Source organism: Chiloscyllium punctatum, chromosome 29 (genome assembly GCF_047496795.1).
Source record: "Chiloscyllium punctatum isolate Juve2018m chromosome 29, sChiPun1.3, whole genome shotgun sequence".
Lineage (NCBI taxonomy): Eukaryota > Metazoa > Chordata > Chondrichthyes > Orectolobiformes > Hemiscylliidae > Chiloscyllium > Chiloscyllium punctatum.
In genome coordinates, this window is record NC_092767.1 from 63,505,070 (window position 1) to 63,518,010 (window position 12,941).

General features: G+C 43.4%; 1 protein-coding gene across 1 annotated transcript; it reads left to right on the plus strand.

Moving 5' to 3' along the window:
* The first annotated feature begins 2,656 nt into the window (after nt 1–2,656).
* On the plus strand, nt 2,657–10,755 carry LOC140454354 (olfactomedin-4-like). Its single transcript, XM_072549060.1, has 5 exons — nt 2,657–2,707; nt 5,568–5,720; nt 6,385–6,594; nt 8,456–8,606; nt 9,392–10,755. The coding sequence occupies exons 1-5, from the start codon at nt 2,666–2,668 to the stop codon at nt 10,222–10,224; spliced, it is 1,389 nt and encodes a 462-aa protein (XP_072405161.1). The 5' UTR covers nt 2,657–2,665; the 3' UTR covers nt 10,225–10,755.
* The last annotated feature ends 2,186 nt before the right edge of the window (nt 10,756–12,941 follow it).

Consider the following 12,941-nt stretch of genomic DNA (forward strand, 5'->3'; position numbering starts at 1 on the left):
TCTTTAATCCCCAGTTTATGGGGTTACCATTGTCCATTTGACTGTCCTGTCTCTGGGGTAGCTTGTCTACATCCCCATGGTGAGCACGAACTGCTGGACCTTCGCTGGGCTGAGGTAGCTATCCAGCTCCTCACTGGGGTCATTTACCCGCTCTGGTGTCATTGAGCCAAGGCAAGGGTCCTCCCTGTCCAGTTCTGTGTCTGACAATGGGACTGTCAGAGGATCACAGCTCTCAGTTGCCTGTAGTTGTGGGGCAGTGGGTACCCCCTGGTTCTCACTGCGTGGAGGGTGGACTTCGGGGGGTCCATTGTTTCCTGGTTGGGAGGAACTGCCCTCCTCTTTACCGACGGCGCTCTGTCTCTTCTTCTTCTTTGCGTCCATCTTTCCCCTCCGAAGAGCTGACCGTCCCTCCCTCGTGCAGCTGTCTTTTCCCCTTTTGCTGGGAGGCTTTGGGGGCCTGGCAGGATTTTCTCTTCCTGTTTTTAACAGGTATCCACTCCTCCGCCTGCTTGATTACCTCCTCCTCCATTTCTTCCATCTGCCCGGCTAGAGCTAGGATTAGCTGCTGTGTCTCTCCACTGGCTGCTGCCTCCTCCACTCCAGCCTGTTCTTTTTTCTGGGTGTCACCAGACTCCGTTTCCCTGCTGTCTGGGTGGACCTTACTGGTCTTTGGGGGTCCACGGCTCACATTGCCACCTCCAGCCATCTGTGCGTAAGTGGGGCCCCCACGTCTTGGGCAGGTCTTATACATATGGCCCGCCTCTCCGCACAGGTTGCAGCTCTTTTCTTCCTGGCAGTCCTTAGTCAAGTGACCCTCCTGTTTGCAGCTCCTGCAGATGGTCACCTTGCAATCCGCCACCACGTGTCCCGTTGTCCCGCAGGTTCGGCACACGTTCGGCATTCTGCATAGAGTTGCTTCAGATGTTATTGAAGGAGCGCTGTCTTATTGGTGAAAACTTTCAGTTGAGGTGCAAAACCTGTCTGCCCACCCACCTCTTTCAGGAAGGTGTGAAAGATCCCAGAGTACTATTTGAAGAAGAGCAGATGTAGGTGCTCTATCTGGGCCAAAGGTTAACCTAGACTAAGGTCACAGAAGTAAAAAATGCACATCATCTGGTCAGTAGTCAGGGCAGCACAGTGGCTCAGAGGTTAGCACCACTCTCTCACCAACAGGACTCCAGCCTTGGGCGACTGTCTGTGTGGAATTCTCATGTTCTCTCTGCGTCTGTGATCGTTTCGACAGAGAGCTTCAGTTTCCTCAGAAGGACAAAGATGTGCAAGTTAGATAGTTTGACCAGGTTAACTTGTCCCTTGTGCAAAAAGATGTGCAAACTGGGTGGATTAGGCATCGTAAATGTGGTGTGATGAGGGCAGGGTAGGAGGCTGGAATTAGGGTGGCATGTTCTTCAAAAGGTCGTTGCAGACTCGATGGGCTGAATGGCCTCTATCCTCATTTAGAGTTCCTATGAACGATCTGGTCAACAGTCTGGGTAAATTGTCTCTGTGACAGCAGTGGGTCCACATTGAAGATACTTCTTGGACTGTGAAGCACTTTGGAATGCCCTGTAACTGTGAACCACGCTTTACCATCCACAATCTGTGCGCATATAGCACCTTTGACAGAGTAAAGCATCCGAGCAACTTGCTTCACTGGAGTAAGGAAGAGGGAAGGCTGACCGTAATTTCTCAACCTCGATCTCCAACAACCTGTTTGCGTTTGTCGTTGGAGGTAAAGGTGGAGGAGAAAGACCTTTAAGAAGGTAATTTGTCAGCAGAGAGAGAGGAGCTGGGAGTTGTCTTTGTGTGTTAGGTCAACTTGTGAATGGTGATCAGGTTTGGCAGATGAGAGCAGAATCTGACAGTGTTTTCAGTGTGGTCGAGCCAAATTTGGTAGGTGAATGGTTCAGCCAGTTCTCCACCATATCCAAATTTCGGTCACTTGGTGTTAAGGTGGGGTGAGATAGTGGCCAAACCAGGGAAGCAGTCATAGTGAGAGTGTGTCACGGTTTTAATGGAGTTAAGGACATCAAAGGTGGAGATAAATGAGTCATTGATTAGATTGTCAGCCACAGAACAATTGTACAAACACAAACTTTATCAATTACATGAATATAAATCTTCCTTCCACTTGGCAAGATAACAGAAAATGGACAAGTCTGTGACCATAAGCACACAAATAAAGGCAGAGACCAGGAAAGAAATTTTTTTGCAAAACAAAAGCAACACATCTGAGATATTGTTCAAAGGAAATAAAACTCTTCGGTTGACAACCACATCAGGGCACCATGATGGCTCAGTGGTTAGCAGTGTTGCCTCACAACACCAGGGAACCAAAGTAGAATGCTCTTCAGAGGCTCGGTGTGGGCTTGACTGGACTGGATAAATGGCCTGCTCCCACACCATAAGGTGACTATGATCTTTGAGATTGGAAAAGAATGAAACTGAAAACGACCTTGAATTGTTTACATAATTACGCAACCAGCCGACAAGTTGACTTATCTGACTTTAATGGTTTAAATAAATTACTAGAAAGGCTGTTTCTTTCTGACTGGCTCTCAGAAGAACATGTCACTCAATTAGGGGAGGAGTTTCTACTGAGTTTTTTTATTTAAACCTCAAACCCCTCCTTAAGTAACTTGGAGGTGAGCTCAGAAACAGAATCAAGATGCTGTTCCTTCTGTTGATCGCGGCCACTGTCCTGCCTTCTGTGAGTTTACTTCTCATTTTGTATCAGTTTCATATCACTCTGAGGTATTCGAATTGTACGTTTGTCTAAGCTGTGGCTCAATGCCCCTTATCTCTCAGTTAGATCCCAGTTCTTCAACCTCTACTCTGGAGACCTGAATATGTAATCCAGACTGCATGTCTAGCACAGCACGAAGGAGTGCTGCACGGTTGGAGATGCTTTCGTTCAAAATCAACCCTTGTTCTGATGCATGGAATGACACTGTTCCAATGAAGAGCAGTTCAGTTTCTCCCTGGTATCCTGGCCAATGTTTCTCAGCCAACAGCATTCAAAGCATTGATCTCATTGTATATTTGATGATTTTTTTTGCAAATTGACTAACACATTTCCTCTTAAGAAGTATTTCAATGACTCTTGGGGTGGTTCTGAAAGTTTCTCATTAAATGCGAGTTGTTGATGTTAACGGTGTGAGGCATTGGGCAGGGACCATCACCTTGTTTGAATGTCTCGATGCTGACAATTAATGGTGGAAATGGGAGCATGTTCCTGGTTAGTGCTCATCCCTCACTTCTGAACCCTCAATGAAATAGTAGTCTGGATCAATTTCTGCATTGTCGGCCTTGCCCCATAGGCTACATATGAGAAATGAAGAGCAATAAATATTCAAAACTGTTTGTCATCATGTTAGCATGTCATATTGGTAGTCCAGTATGTTGTGCAAAAGAAAACGTTACACTAGGGTCAACATGCTTCTTCTGATGAACTCTTGTTTTAGGACATCAAATTTCTCCCAATATCTGGGGTGATTGAGGAAAGTAGCAGTGTGAGAACTTCATTCCAGACTCACCCCCAGCTGAGTCAGGAGATAGAATAGGCCATTCCACACTGAGGTGAGGAGAAATATCCTCACTTTGAGATTGGTCTCCCAATGTAATTCCCTCAAACAGAAAACTGTGGAGGCTGAGACACGGAATATATTTCAGGAAGATTTATTGAGTCCAAGGGTGTTAGGGACATGGGGAGACAGCAGTCGTATAGCGTTGAGAAAGCGTCATGATTGAGTTGAATGACAATGGAGGCTCAATGGGGATAAATATCCTACTCGTAATGTCACACACATGTACAACAGGGACATAAACCCTTTGGTCCAAAATCATCCATGCAGACGAGATATCATAAATTAATCTCATCCCATTTGGCAGCACTTGGCCCATATCCCTCTAACTCCTTCCTATTCATGTACCTATCCAGATGCCTTTTAAATGTTGGAATTAAGTCAGCCTCCATGACTTACTAATGCAGCTAAATCCAGACACACACCACCCTCAGCATGAAAATGTTGGAATGAAGATGTACCTATTACACCTTTCCCCTCTCACGCTAAACCTATGGCTTTGAGTTCTGGGCTCACCAAACTGGGAAAAAGACCTTGTCTATTCTCCCTATTCATGCCCCCCATGATTTTTTAACATTTATAAGGCCACCCCTCAATCTCCGATGCTCCAGTGAAAATAGCCCCAGCCTATTCAGCCTCTCTCTTTAGCTCAAATCTTCCAACCCCAGCAGCATCCTTGTCAATCTTTTCTTCAGTCTCTCATGTTTCACATTGCTCATATAGCAGGGAGACCAGAATTGAATGCAGTATTCCAAAAGTGACCTAACCAATGTCTGTACAGCCACAACATGACATCCAAACTCCTATATGTAATGCTCTGACCAATAAAGGCAATTGTACCAAACACCATCTTTGCTATCCTTCAAGGAACTGTGAACCTGCACCTCGATATCTCTTTATTTGGCAACATTTGCCAGCACCCTACTGTTATGTGTATAAGCCCTGCCCTGATTTGCCTTACCAAAACGTAATACCTATCATTTATCTAAATTGAATTCCATCTGACACTTCTTGGCTCACTGGCCTATCTGGTCAAAATTTAGTTGTACTGAGATGATCTTCTTCATTGTCCACGACACCACCAATTCCCATTCCAATATTTCTGTATGAAATTCAGAATCTGTATTAAAAGTTTTGTGGAGGGCATTGTATGAACCTCTTTCTCCAGTTCAACATGTATGAAGGAGGAAAGTAAAACAGCAATGTAGAGCCTGTTCCTTTGTTGCTCCCTCAAGTTCAGTGACACTTCCACACGAGTACCCAAGCTTAGTGAAGTGATCACTAATGTCGACTAGTCACACAGTGACAATGCTGCATTAATGAAGGATGCGAGATCACTGGAAGGCCTTGATTAATCAGCATTGTGGAACCAACAGATGACATTTTTCTGTGAAGATTTCCATGGAAAGAGTAAAAAAGTGAATCCATAACTGGTAGAAATTGTCGCAGTAAAGAACATTGGAACACAAAGAACCCTGATTTAAGGTAAATTGAGAGGGGAAATTAGGAGGATTTGATTTTACACAATTTGGAATGTCTAAAAACAGAATGGAATTCTCAAAACTCTGTAACTGCAAAGAAGGTATACTTAAGGCAGACTAATTGGGAAAACATCAAAGGACATGATGACCTGAATGGTCCTTCTATATGGGCTGTATGATTTTATAATTCTATTGAATCCCTGAAAACGTGGGGCTTTGGAAACAAAGAGGCCAAATTCCCTCTAGGTGGAGGCAGAACACTGGCAGTAAGAAACTGCCTGCCCATTGTAAACCTGAAGGTACATTTGGGTAGCAAGCGTAACTTGGCTTTTTGATAGCTGAGGTGAATAATAAGCACGTGTGTCCACAATGCAACCATTTTGTCTGCAACAGCTTGACAGGAAAGGAGTTAAAGCAGAGTATTATTGATTTGGGAGAGGGTAAGAAATTCTACCAGTTTGCACCAGTGTTGAATTTACACTCATTCTAATTTCTGCACCAACAGTCTGGCATCAATGTCAATGGGACAATCAACAACGATGGAGTTTGTCTCTGCTCCGTGGTTTTGCCTGATACGTCATTCCCAGTGGAAAAAATGGAATATTTAGAAAAAACATCCGAGGAGCTCAAGAGCAAAGTGGAACTGGAGATCAGCAAGGTATACTTCTTACAGTAATAAATGCTAGCCACTTTCACACTGCATTCATAACTTAGCTCTGAGATTTAATGCCCTGTACTAGAGTGAAAACTATGGTGAGACAATTAGTTGGAGGACATCACCAGTCCCATGACATTTTTATAGAGTGACAGAAATGGATGGCTGTTTATCAATGGACAATATTTGTTGATATGCCCGAAGTTTTCAACATCCAGCCATCCATTATACTCTAAAGTGTTTCTCTCTTCAGAGATTCTTCTTGACCTGAGTTTCTCCAGCAATTTCTGCTTTTATATCAAAAGTAATTTGTACTTTTAAAACTGTTAGGCACTTCAATTATGATACATGGATTATACACAATTAAGTAGGTTTTTATTATTAAAGTTGAAGATTTCCTCTTCACATTTTCACATAACTCCCACTAGACTTAACATAAGATTTTTCGACATTATTACCTGCAGTGTGTGATTAAATCAGGGTTTATATTTACTTAAAATTACTGTCGTCATGAGAAACTTGTGGAGCGTTCATTATGAAGTGTTAGCATGTACAAATCACTCGAAGCTAGAGTGTGGTAACTGTGCAGTGTGGTGTGAGGTGGAGATAGTTAGGTTACTCTGGAGGTGGCTGTAACTCCATACGTTTGCTGTGGTGTTCCATTCAGGTGCGGCAATACTCGAGGGCTGTCTCTGTGCACTCCTCCAAGCTGGTGAACCTGACCCTCCGCCTGGAGAAGATGGAGACTGAACACGGCTACACTCAGCTTGACTTTGAGCTGTTGAAGTTGGAGATCCAAGAGTTGGAGGCACTCACCAATCAGCTGAAGCAGTCCCTCAATGGCAGCAACAGCATCATCGATCAGCTCTACATGGAGGTCAGGAAGAGACAAAGTTGTTCTCTTTATTGTCTTGTATTTCTGCATCCTGCAATGGCTAAGTATTAGGAGCCTGACAAATTTCCAGAGAAACAAGCTGGATTAATTAATCTGATCTGATGGAGGGGAGTGTTTTTGTCACAATAATAACACAGAAGGTGATATGTGCTATAGAGCGAGGCTGAATAGGCTAGTGCATTTTTCCCTGGAGAGTTGGAGGCTGTGGGATGACCATATACAGGTGTATGTGCTTTTCTAAAGGAAATGTAGAGAAAAATCCGGTGATTTTTAGTTGAGGTTTGTCCCGAGCAGCTCTGTGATGCAAGACTTTGTACTCCACCTTCTGTTCCCCAGGCCACACACCGAGACAAACATTGACTGTGTCTGGAGGGCCATTAGCTCGTTGAAAGGAGGCCCTATGGTCTGCCTGAAACTTGTTGATCTTCCAGAGCAAGGAGTTGACCCTGACTAAATGTTACAGGCTGGCACATTCCAAGATCCAGGACTACGTTTAGAGGGATGCGATTAAGCTTGGGGCAGCTGCTGCCGAGGCATGGTGGGAAAAGACCACTCTCTGAGGTCTTTCTGTCCAAGTTAATTGAGTCTGTTCAGTTATTAGACACTGCAGTGCCTCAAATGCATGTAAATATAGGCTTGTACAAGTGAGAACTGCTGTCGGCTTATTTGTTGGATAGAGTCAAACTCCAATATTTATTTTCTTCATGTGCTCCTGGACAGAACTGAACTGTGTTAGTGACTATATATCCATATAAAGTCTGTTTAAAAAATGAATGAAACATATTCTTGAAATAAAGAGTTTATAAAATCATGAGGGGCATTGATAGAGGGAATAGCCAAGGTCTGTTTCCCAGGGTAGGGGAGTCCGAAACTAGTGGGACTAAGTATAAGGTGGGGGGGTGGGGGTTTGAGGGGAATATAAAAGGAAAAGGGGTGCAGCTGTTTTGTGCAGAGGGTGGTGCACATACAGAACATGCTGTCAGAGAAAGTGGTGGAGATGGGTACAATGATAACATATAAAAGTATCTTGATGGGTGCATGAATAGGAAGGGTTTACAGGGATTTGGGCCAAGGGCTGGTAAATGGGATGAGAGCAGTTTTGGATGTCTGATCAGAGTGGTTCAGTTGGACCAAAGAGTCTGCTTCCATGCTACGTAAGTCTATGACTCCAAACTTGCTTTTATTAAAATCCTTTGAAGGCCAAGACACCTCACAGGAGCAGAGAAATTCACAAAGATGAGATGTAGGGTTTAAGGAACTTCTTAAAAGGTGGTAATAGAGAGAGATAAATGAACTTTAAGGGGAAATTTCAAAAGTTTGACGAAGTAGCAATGAAAATTGGGGATGTACGCAAGGCCGGGGGTCAGAATAAAAATAGCACTAACCGTTATATGCACACATGAGTTTTAGGAATGATTGCACTCCCTGTGTTGATTTTCATACAACACAAACAACTGCATGGCCCCCGTCGTTGTGACTGTTTTAATTTAATTCCTCATACCGTTGAGATCAAGAAGTCCAGTTGTATGGTTAAGGGTGAACACAACAGGAGATCATAATCTTAAACTGAAGATTGACTGTTCAGGGTTCATGGCAATGAGCACTTTACACAAACGGGTGGGAAAGTCTAGAAGCCTCTCCTTCAGAATGTTGCTGAGGTTGTGGGTCAGCTAAACATTTCCAAGGTTTGACAGATTATTATCACTAAAGAGGAGTAATCAGTGCTGGTAAGTGACCATGGAAATATGGATCAACTACAGTCTCATTTAAAGGCAAATCCTAGTCGAAAGGGCTGAATGGCCTCCTTCCATCCTGATCATTCCAAATGCCCTTTGTATTTCAGATTATAAATATATCACGGATTGTCAATGAGCTGGAATCATTTGACACACAAAACGTGCTGGCAATACGCAAAGAAATTACTCTGCTGAAGAAACAGCTCACTGACTGTGAGAAGAATCAAGCCCCACCAACTCTACCTCCCATTGATTTCGGTGAGTATTTAATAGTCCCACAATATAATGAAACCACTATCAAGATGGAACTCAGAATTCATCCATGTTTCCGAATTTATAAGGAAGCTAAAAAGTATGATAAATATTCAACAAACCGAAATGGTTGAAATAGTATTTTTCTGTTTCGAACAAACAGACAATTTAGCGTAACCAAGATCTACTGGCTCTGATTTGCTTTCAAGATTGGGAAATCCTATTTTCGACCCTGATCCAGCAAATAAATAAATGCTTAACCTCCTCCGCAATTTCGGAGAGTTTGTCCAATGGAGGATCCTTTAGAATCAACTCAGTCCATCGATCCTGGAGACAGTAGTGGAAAGAAACCAAGCAGTAGATACTGTACCCCAGTAAGGAAGGATAATCTGGCCTGAGGCTTCATTGAAAAGCCACATAGATGTGGTAAAGAGGTTGGGTTGGTGAAATAAGTTGGTGAAATAACGTTTATAGGTTGGCAGGGAGGGTAGACCAGCTGGTGTGTAGGGTCACACCTGGCAAGGTGGCTAGGGTGGCAGGTGAGCAAGATAGCTAGGGTGGCAGGGGCATTTTAGGCAGTAGGATTGAGACAGGAGACTCTGAGAGATTCCCATGGGATCTTTACATTCCATTAGCTCATTTTTCGAGGGAAGGGCTAGTCTCTGACCTGACTGGGAGATCTGTGCCAGTATATCGCTTCAATGATTCAATTATAATGGTCAGAAGTTGAATTTGAAAAATATGACGACCCAAAGGTAAACTGGAGCTTACTTTTCTCTCCCTCCAAACAGGAAGCTGTGATCATAATGGCCTTCTCCAATTGGGCGAACCTACCGTAATACAACTGAACTATAATGGATTTGGTTATAGATATGGAGCATGGGGCAAAGATTCAATTCCACCCTCTAATAAAAAGGAGCTATATTGGGTGGCACCACTCTACACAGATGCACGAACATTGTATTCCTTCACAGTCTATTTTTCACATGACAATTTGCTCCTTAACAAAAATGCAATAACCAAATCATTTCCAAGTTCATTCATAGCACAGGGAAGTGGAATGGTTTTGTACAATAATTTTTTGTATTACAACTGTTACAATACCAGAGACATGTGCAGGTATAACATAGACTCAGGCAGAGTGCAGACCCAGACTCTTAAAGATGCAGCTTACAATAATAAGTATTCTTATGCGGGCGTCACATACCAAGACATAGACTTTGCTGTGGATGAGTCTGGCCTTTGGGTCATTTACTGCCCTGAAACAAATGCCGGGAATGCTGCTATTGGTAAGATTAATGAGGCCACCTTCACTGTGGAAAAGACATGGGTCACCAGGCTGTACAAACCTAGTGTGACCAATTCTTTTATAATATGTGGGGTTCTGTATGCAATTCGGCCTGTACAACCACAGTCTGAGGAAATTTTCTACGCATTTGACACCAAAACTGGGAAGGAAGATTCGATTTCTATAACAATGGATAAGATCCTGGAAAAACTGCCAAGTGTTAACTACAATCCAGCCGATCACAAACTCTACGTGTACAATGATGGCTACCAGCTGACTTATGATGTGATCTTCAGACGTGAATCACCAGTGAGCAACAGTCGTGTTGCCAATTGAGTAACGAGCAATTAACAATCAAGCAACTAGGTCTGGAAATAATTGTGGGTGGGGGGCTGTAAATCCTTTGAGGAATGTTTGTGCTTGAATCTCAGGTTAGATTTTATCTGTGGTTTTGAACTCAGTTCCAGCTGAAAGTTACTGTCACAGTATACAGCTTTGGTATAATAACTGAACCCAGACTTGGTGAAATTCCAGTTGACCAATAAACGTTCAGGGGTAGGCCAGGTCTTGTGTGGAGCTGTATTTGAATTGAGCTTTCACGTAACTAACACTCTCAAGTGATACTGTGTTCAATGTGAAGAGGTTTATCTCTAGAACAATGGTAACATTCTGTCTGCGTGATTAATTCTGGATGTGACGGTTCATTTAATATCTGGGATGATTATCCAAGCTGGATAACATGCCATTGGTGGAAAACTCATTCCTGATTAGTGCATTCATTCGTTTTCTGTCTTTCTTGAATTTGTCAATTGCCAGATATAATGGTTTGGAGGGTTCTGGAATTCTTAACAAATTTAATAATAAATATCAGCATCTACAAAGGATCCGCAGTGATAATTGTGTCTTTTTTTATTCTCAGTCTCTTCGCTTTTTGGCCATCTTCTCCCATCCTTAAACTCTTCTATATCTAGTTACCTTCTTGAGCGTACCATGACCTCACTGTCAATTCAGCACAGTGTCCTGCAACTCAGCTTCGGTCAATGTGACCTTTGACCCTGCCAATAGGCAGTTAACAAGATTATCCTCAACTTCCTAATTTAGCGACTGCCTCTGCTCTGCCCTCAGTCTTACCCCTTCCAGGGTGCACCTTCCATCTGACAGCAACGAAGGGAAGGGACTGAAAACAGCAGGAAGTTCATCACCGTGTACTTACAAAGTGCTGGTCCTACTTCAGTGACTCACTGACCAGGGCACCTCGCTTTCTTGATGCATCTACGCTTTTCAACCTTTCACCGTTTAAGATATACTCGGCACATCTGTTCTTCCAGTGAAAACGGGACAATATTACATTCCATCTGCCGTTCCCGTCCATTCACTCAGCCTATCCTAATCCACCTGGAGTCACCATCCATTTTCCTCATAACATGGACATGGAAAGCTGTGGTTTTGCAATGTGGACTCGGAGTCTAATCTAAACCCTAGGTTCAGGACGTTCTTGTTCAGGAGGAACCATCTTGTCAAAAAGGGCAATATCTAACTCAGAATAAAAACTAACCATGTTTATTGGGCATGAAGTTTGATACTGAACAGTTCAGTCATCAAGGAACGGTGTGATGCACGTTGGCTTTGTTGTGGGGAAAATCACCAGTCTCGGAGTCAGAATCAGGATTAATCGACAGAGTTTATTGTACAAAGAAACCAGAGCTCCGCAAAGAGAGAGAGAGAGAGAGAGAGAGACGCGGCAGCAGAGCTGTCAGCTGAGAGCCTTCTCTCACCCTCAGAGCACATGTCACAGTATTTTATACATTTCACGGTATAATGGTCCAGATATCGAGTCCTTGTTTGTGCTGCATGGTTTGTTTACAGAAAACACTATAGAGTCATTGTCAGTTTCAGAGAAATCATACAGAGTCATTGTCTGTTTCAGCAGCTACGCGGAAGTCCCTTGCTGCAGTAATTGGTTGTGATCATTTTTCCTGAGAAGCGAGATGGTTTTCCATTACTGCAAATCGAAGGTATTAACACTTGTCTACAAGCAGCCTCAGGTAGTTAACCTTCCTATTGGTGGGGACTGGACTCAGACACTCCGACAGGCAGTAGATGTTACTAATGTGTATTCGCTTCCCCATTCTCTGTCTATTGTGCTGGTATCCTGTTGGTCTCAGACAGTATTTGTGTATGCCTCACTGTACTTTTTCATGTAATGGCTCAGCAGCCATCTTGTGTGCTAAGTGACCATCTTATGGCTCAGCGGCCATCTTGTGTGCTAAGTGACCATCTTATGGCTCAGCGGCCATCTTGTGTCTGTGTGTCCCGTGCCTGCACACCCACTTCAGCTTGTCCTTCCCACCGATCCTGGGACTCCTGGGCTGCTCAATCCTTCCAGCGTTGAGCTTACATAACTTAAGATCACTCTAACACAACTTAACTCTAACATAGGTGGCGAATCCCGTATCCATGGAATCATTTTCCGCAGTTTCAGTTACCTATGGATTACCGTGCCCTGAACATATTATAGCGAACCAGGGATCAGGAAGCTGTCAGGAAGGTTTATTTCCCATTGAAATGAATGGCTTCACTCCTATCCATGGTTTTGGGCTTCTGCGGTAGTTTTTGGAATGTATCCCCATGAGTACGGGGCAGGGGGTGGGGGGCACTATTGTACCTACAAAACCATTTTGCAACTTTACGACAGCCACTCTTCTGCAGCGGCCTGCGACTTCACAAATAAAACAAATTTCATTAAAAAAAAAGGAAATCGAGAAATGCAAGCACAGCAACTGAAATTAACAGGACACAGAAATTGGCCGAAAAGCAAGGAATGCTGGGAATGCTTCAGTCAACACCTACAGACGCATAGAGACAATTTCTTGAATTCCTCGAGATAGGTCCTTGCAATACTCATGCCCAGCCAATTGTAAACCAGACAGGCACCAGAACATATTGGCAAGTGTCAAAGAGCAGTTCAACATTTCTTCAGAACTAAAACACTATATGGGGCCAACATGCATGAGTTAAACAAAAGACCATGTGTATATTCTATGCCAAAAGCC

What these genes read in the sequence shown, in the direction of transcription:
- LOC140454354 (XM_072549060.1), top strand. Translation starts at nt 2,666, where the DNA reads ATGCTGTTCCTTCTGTTGATCGCGGCCACTGTCCTGCCTTCT. An exon ending in TGGAACTGGAGATCAGCAAG is followed by an intron (nt 5,721 to 6,384) that starts GTATACTTCTTA and finishes TGTTCCATTCAG; the next exon opens with GTGCGGCAATACTCGAGGGC. An exon ending in TCTACCTCCCATTGATTTCG is followed by an intron (nt 8,607 to 9,391) that starts GTGAGTATTTAA and finishes CCCTCCAAACAG; the next exon opens with GAAGCTGTGATCATAATGGC.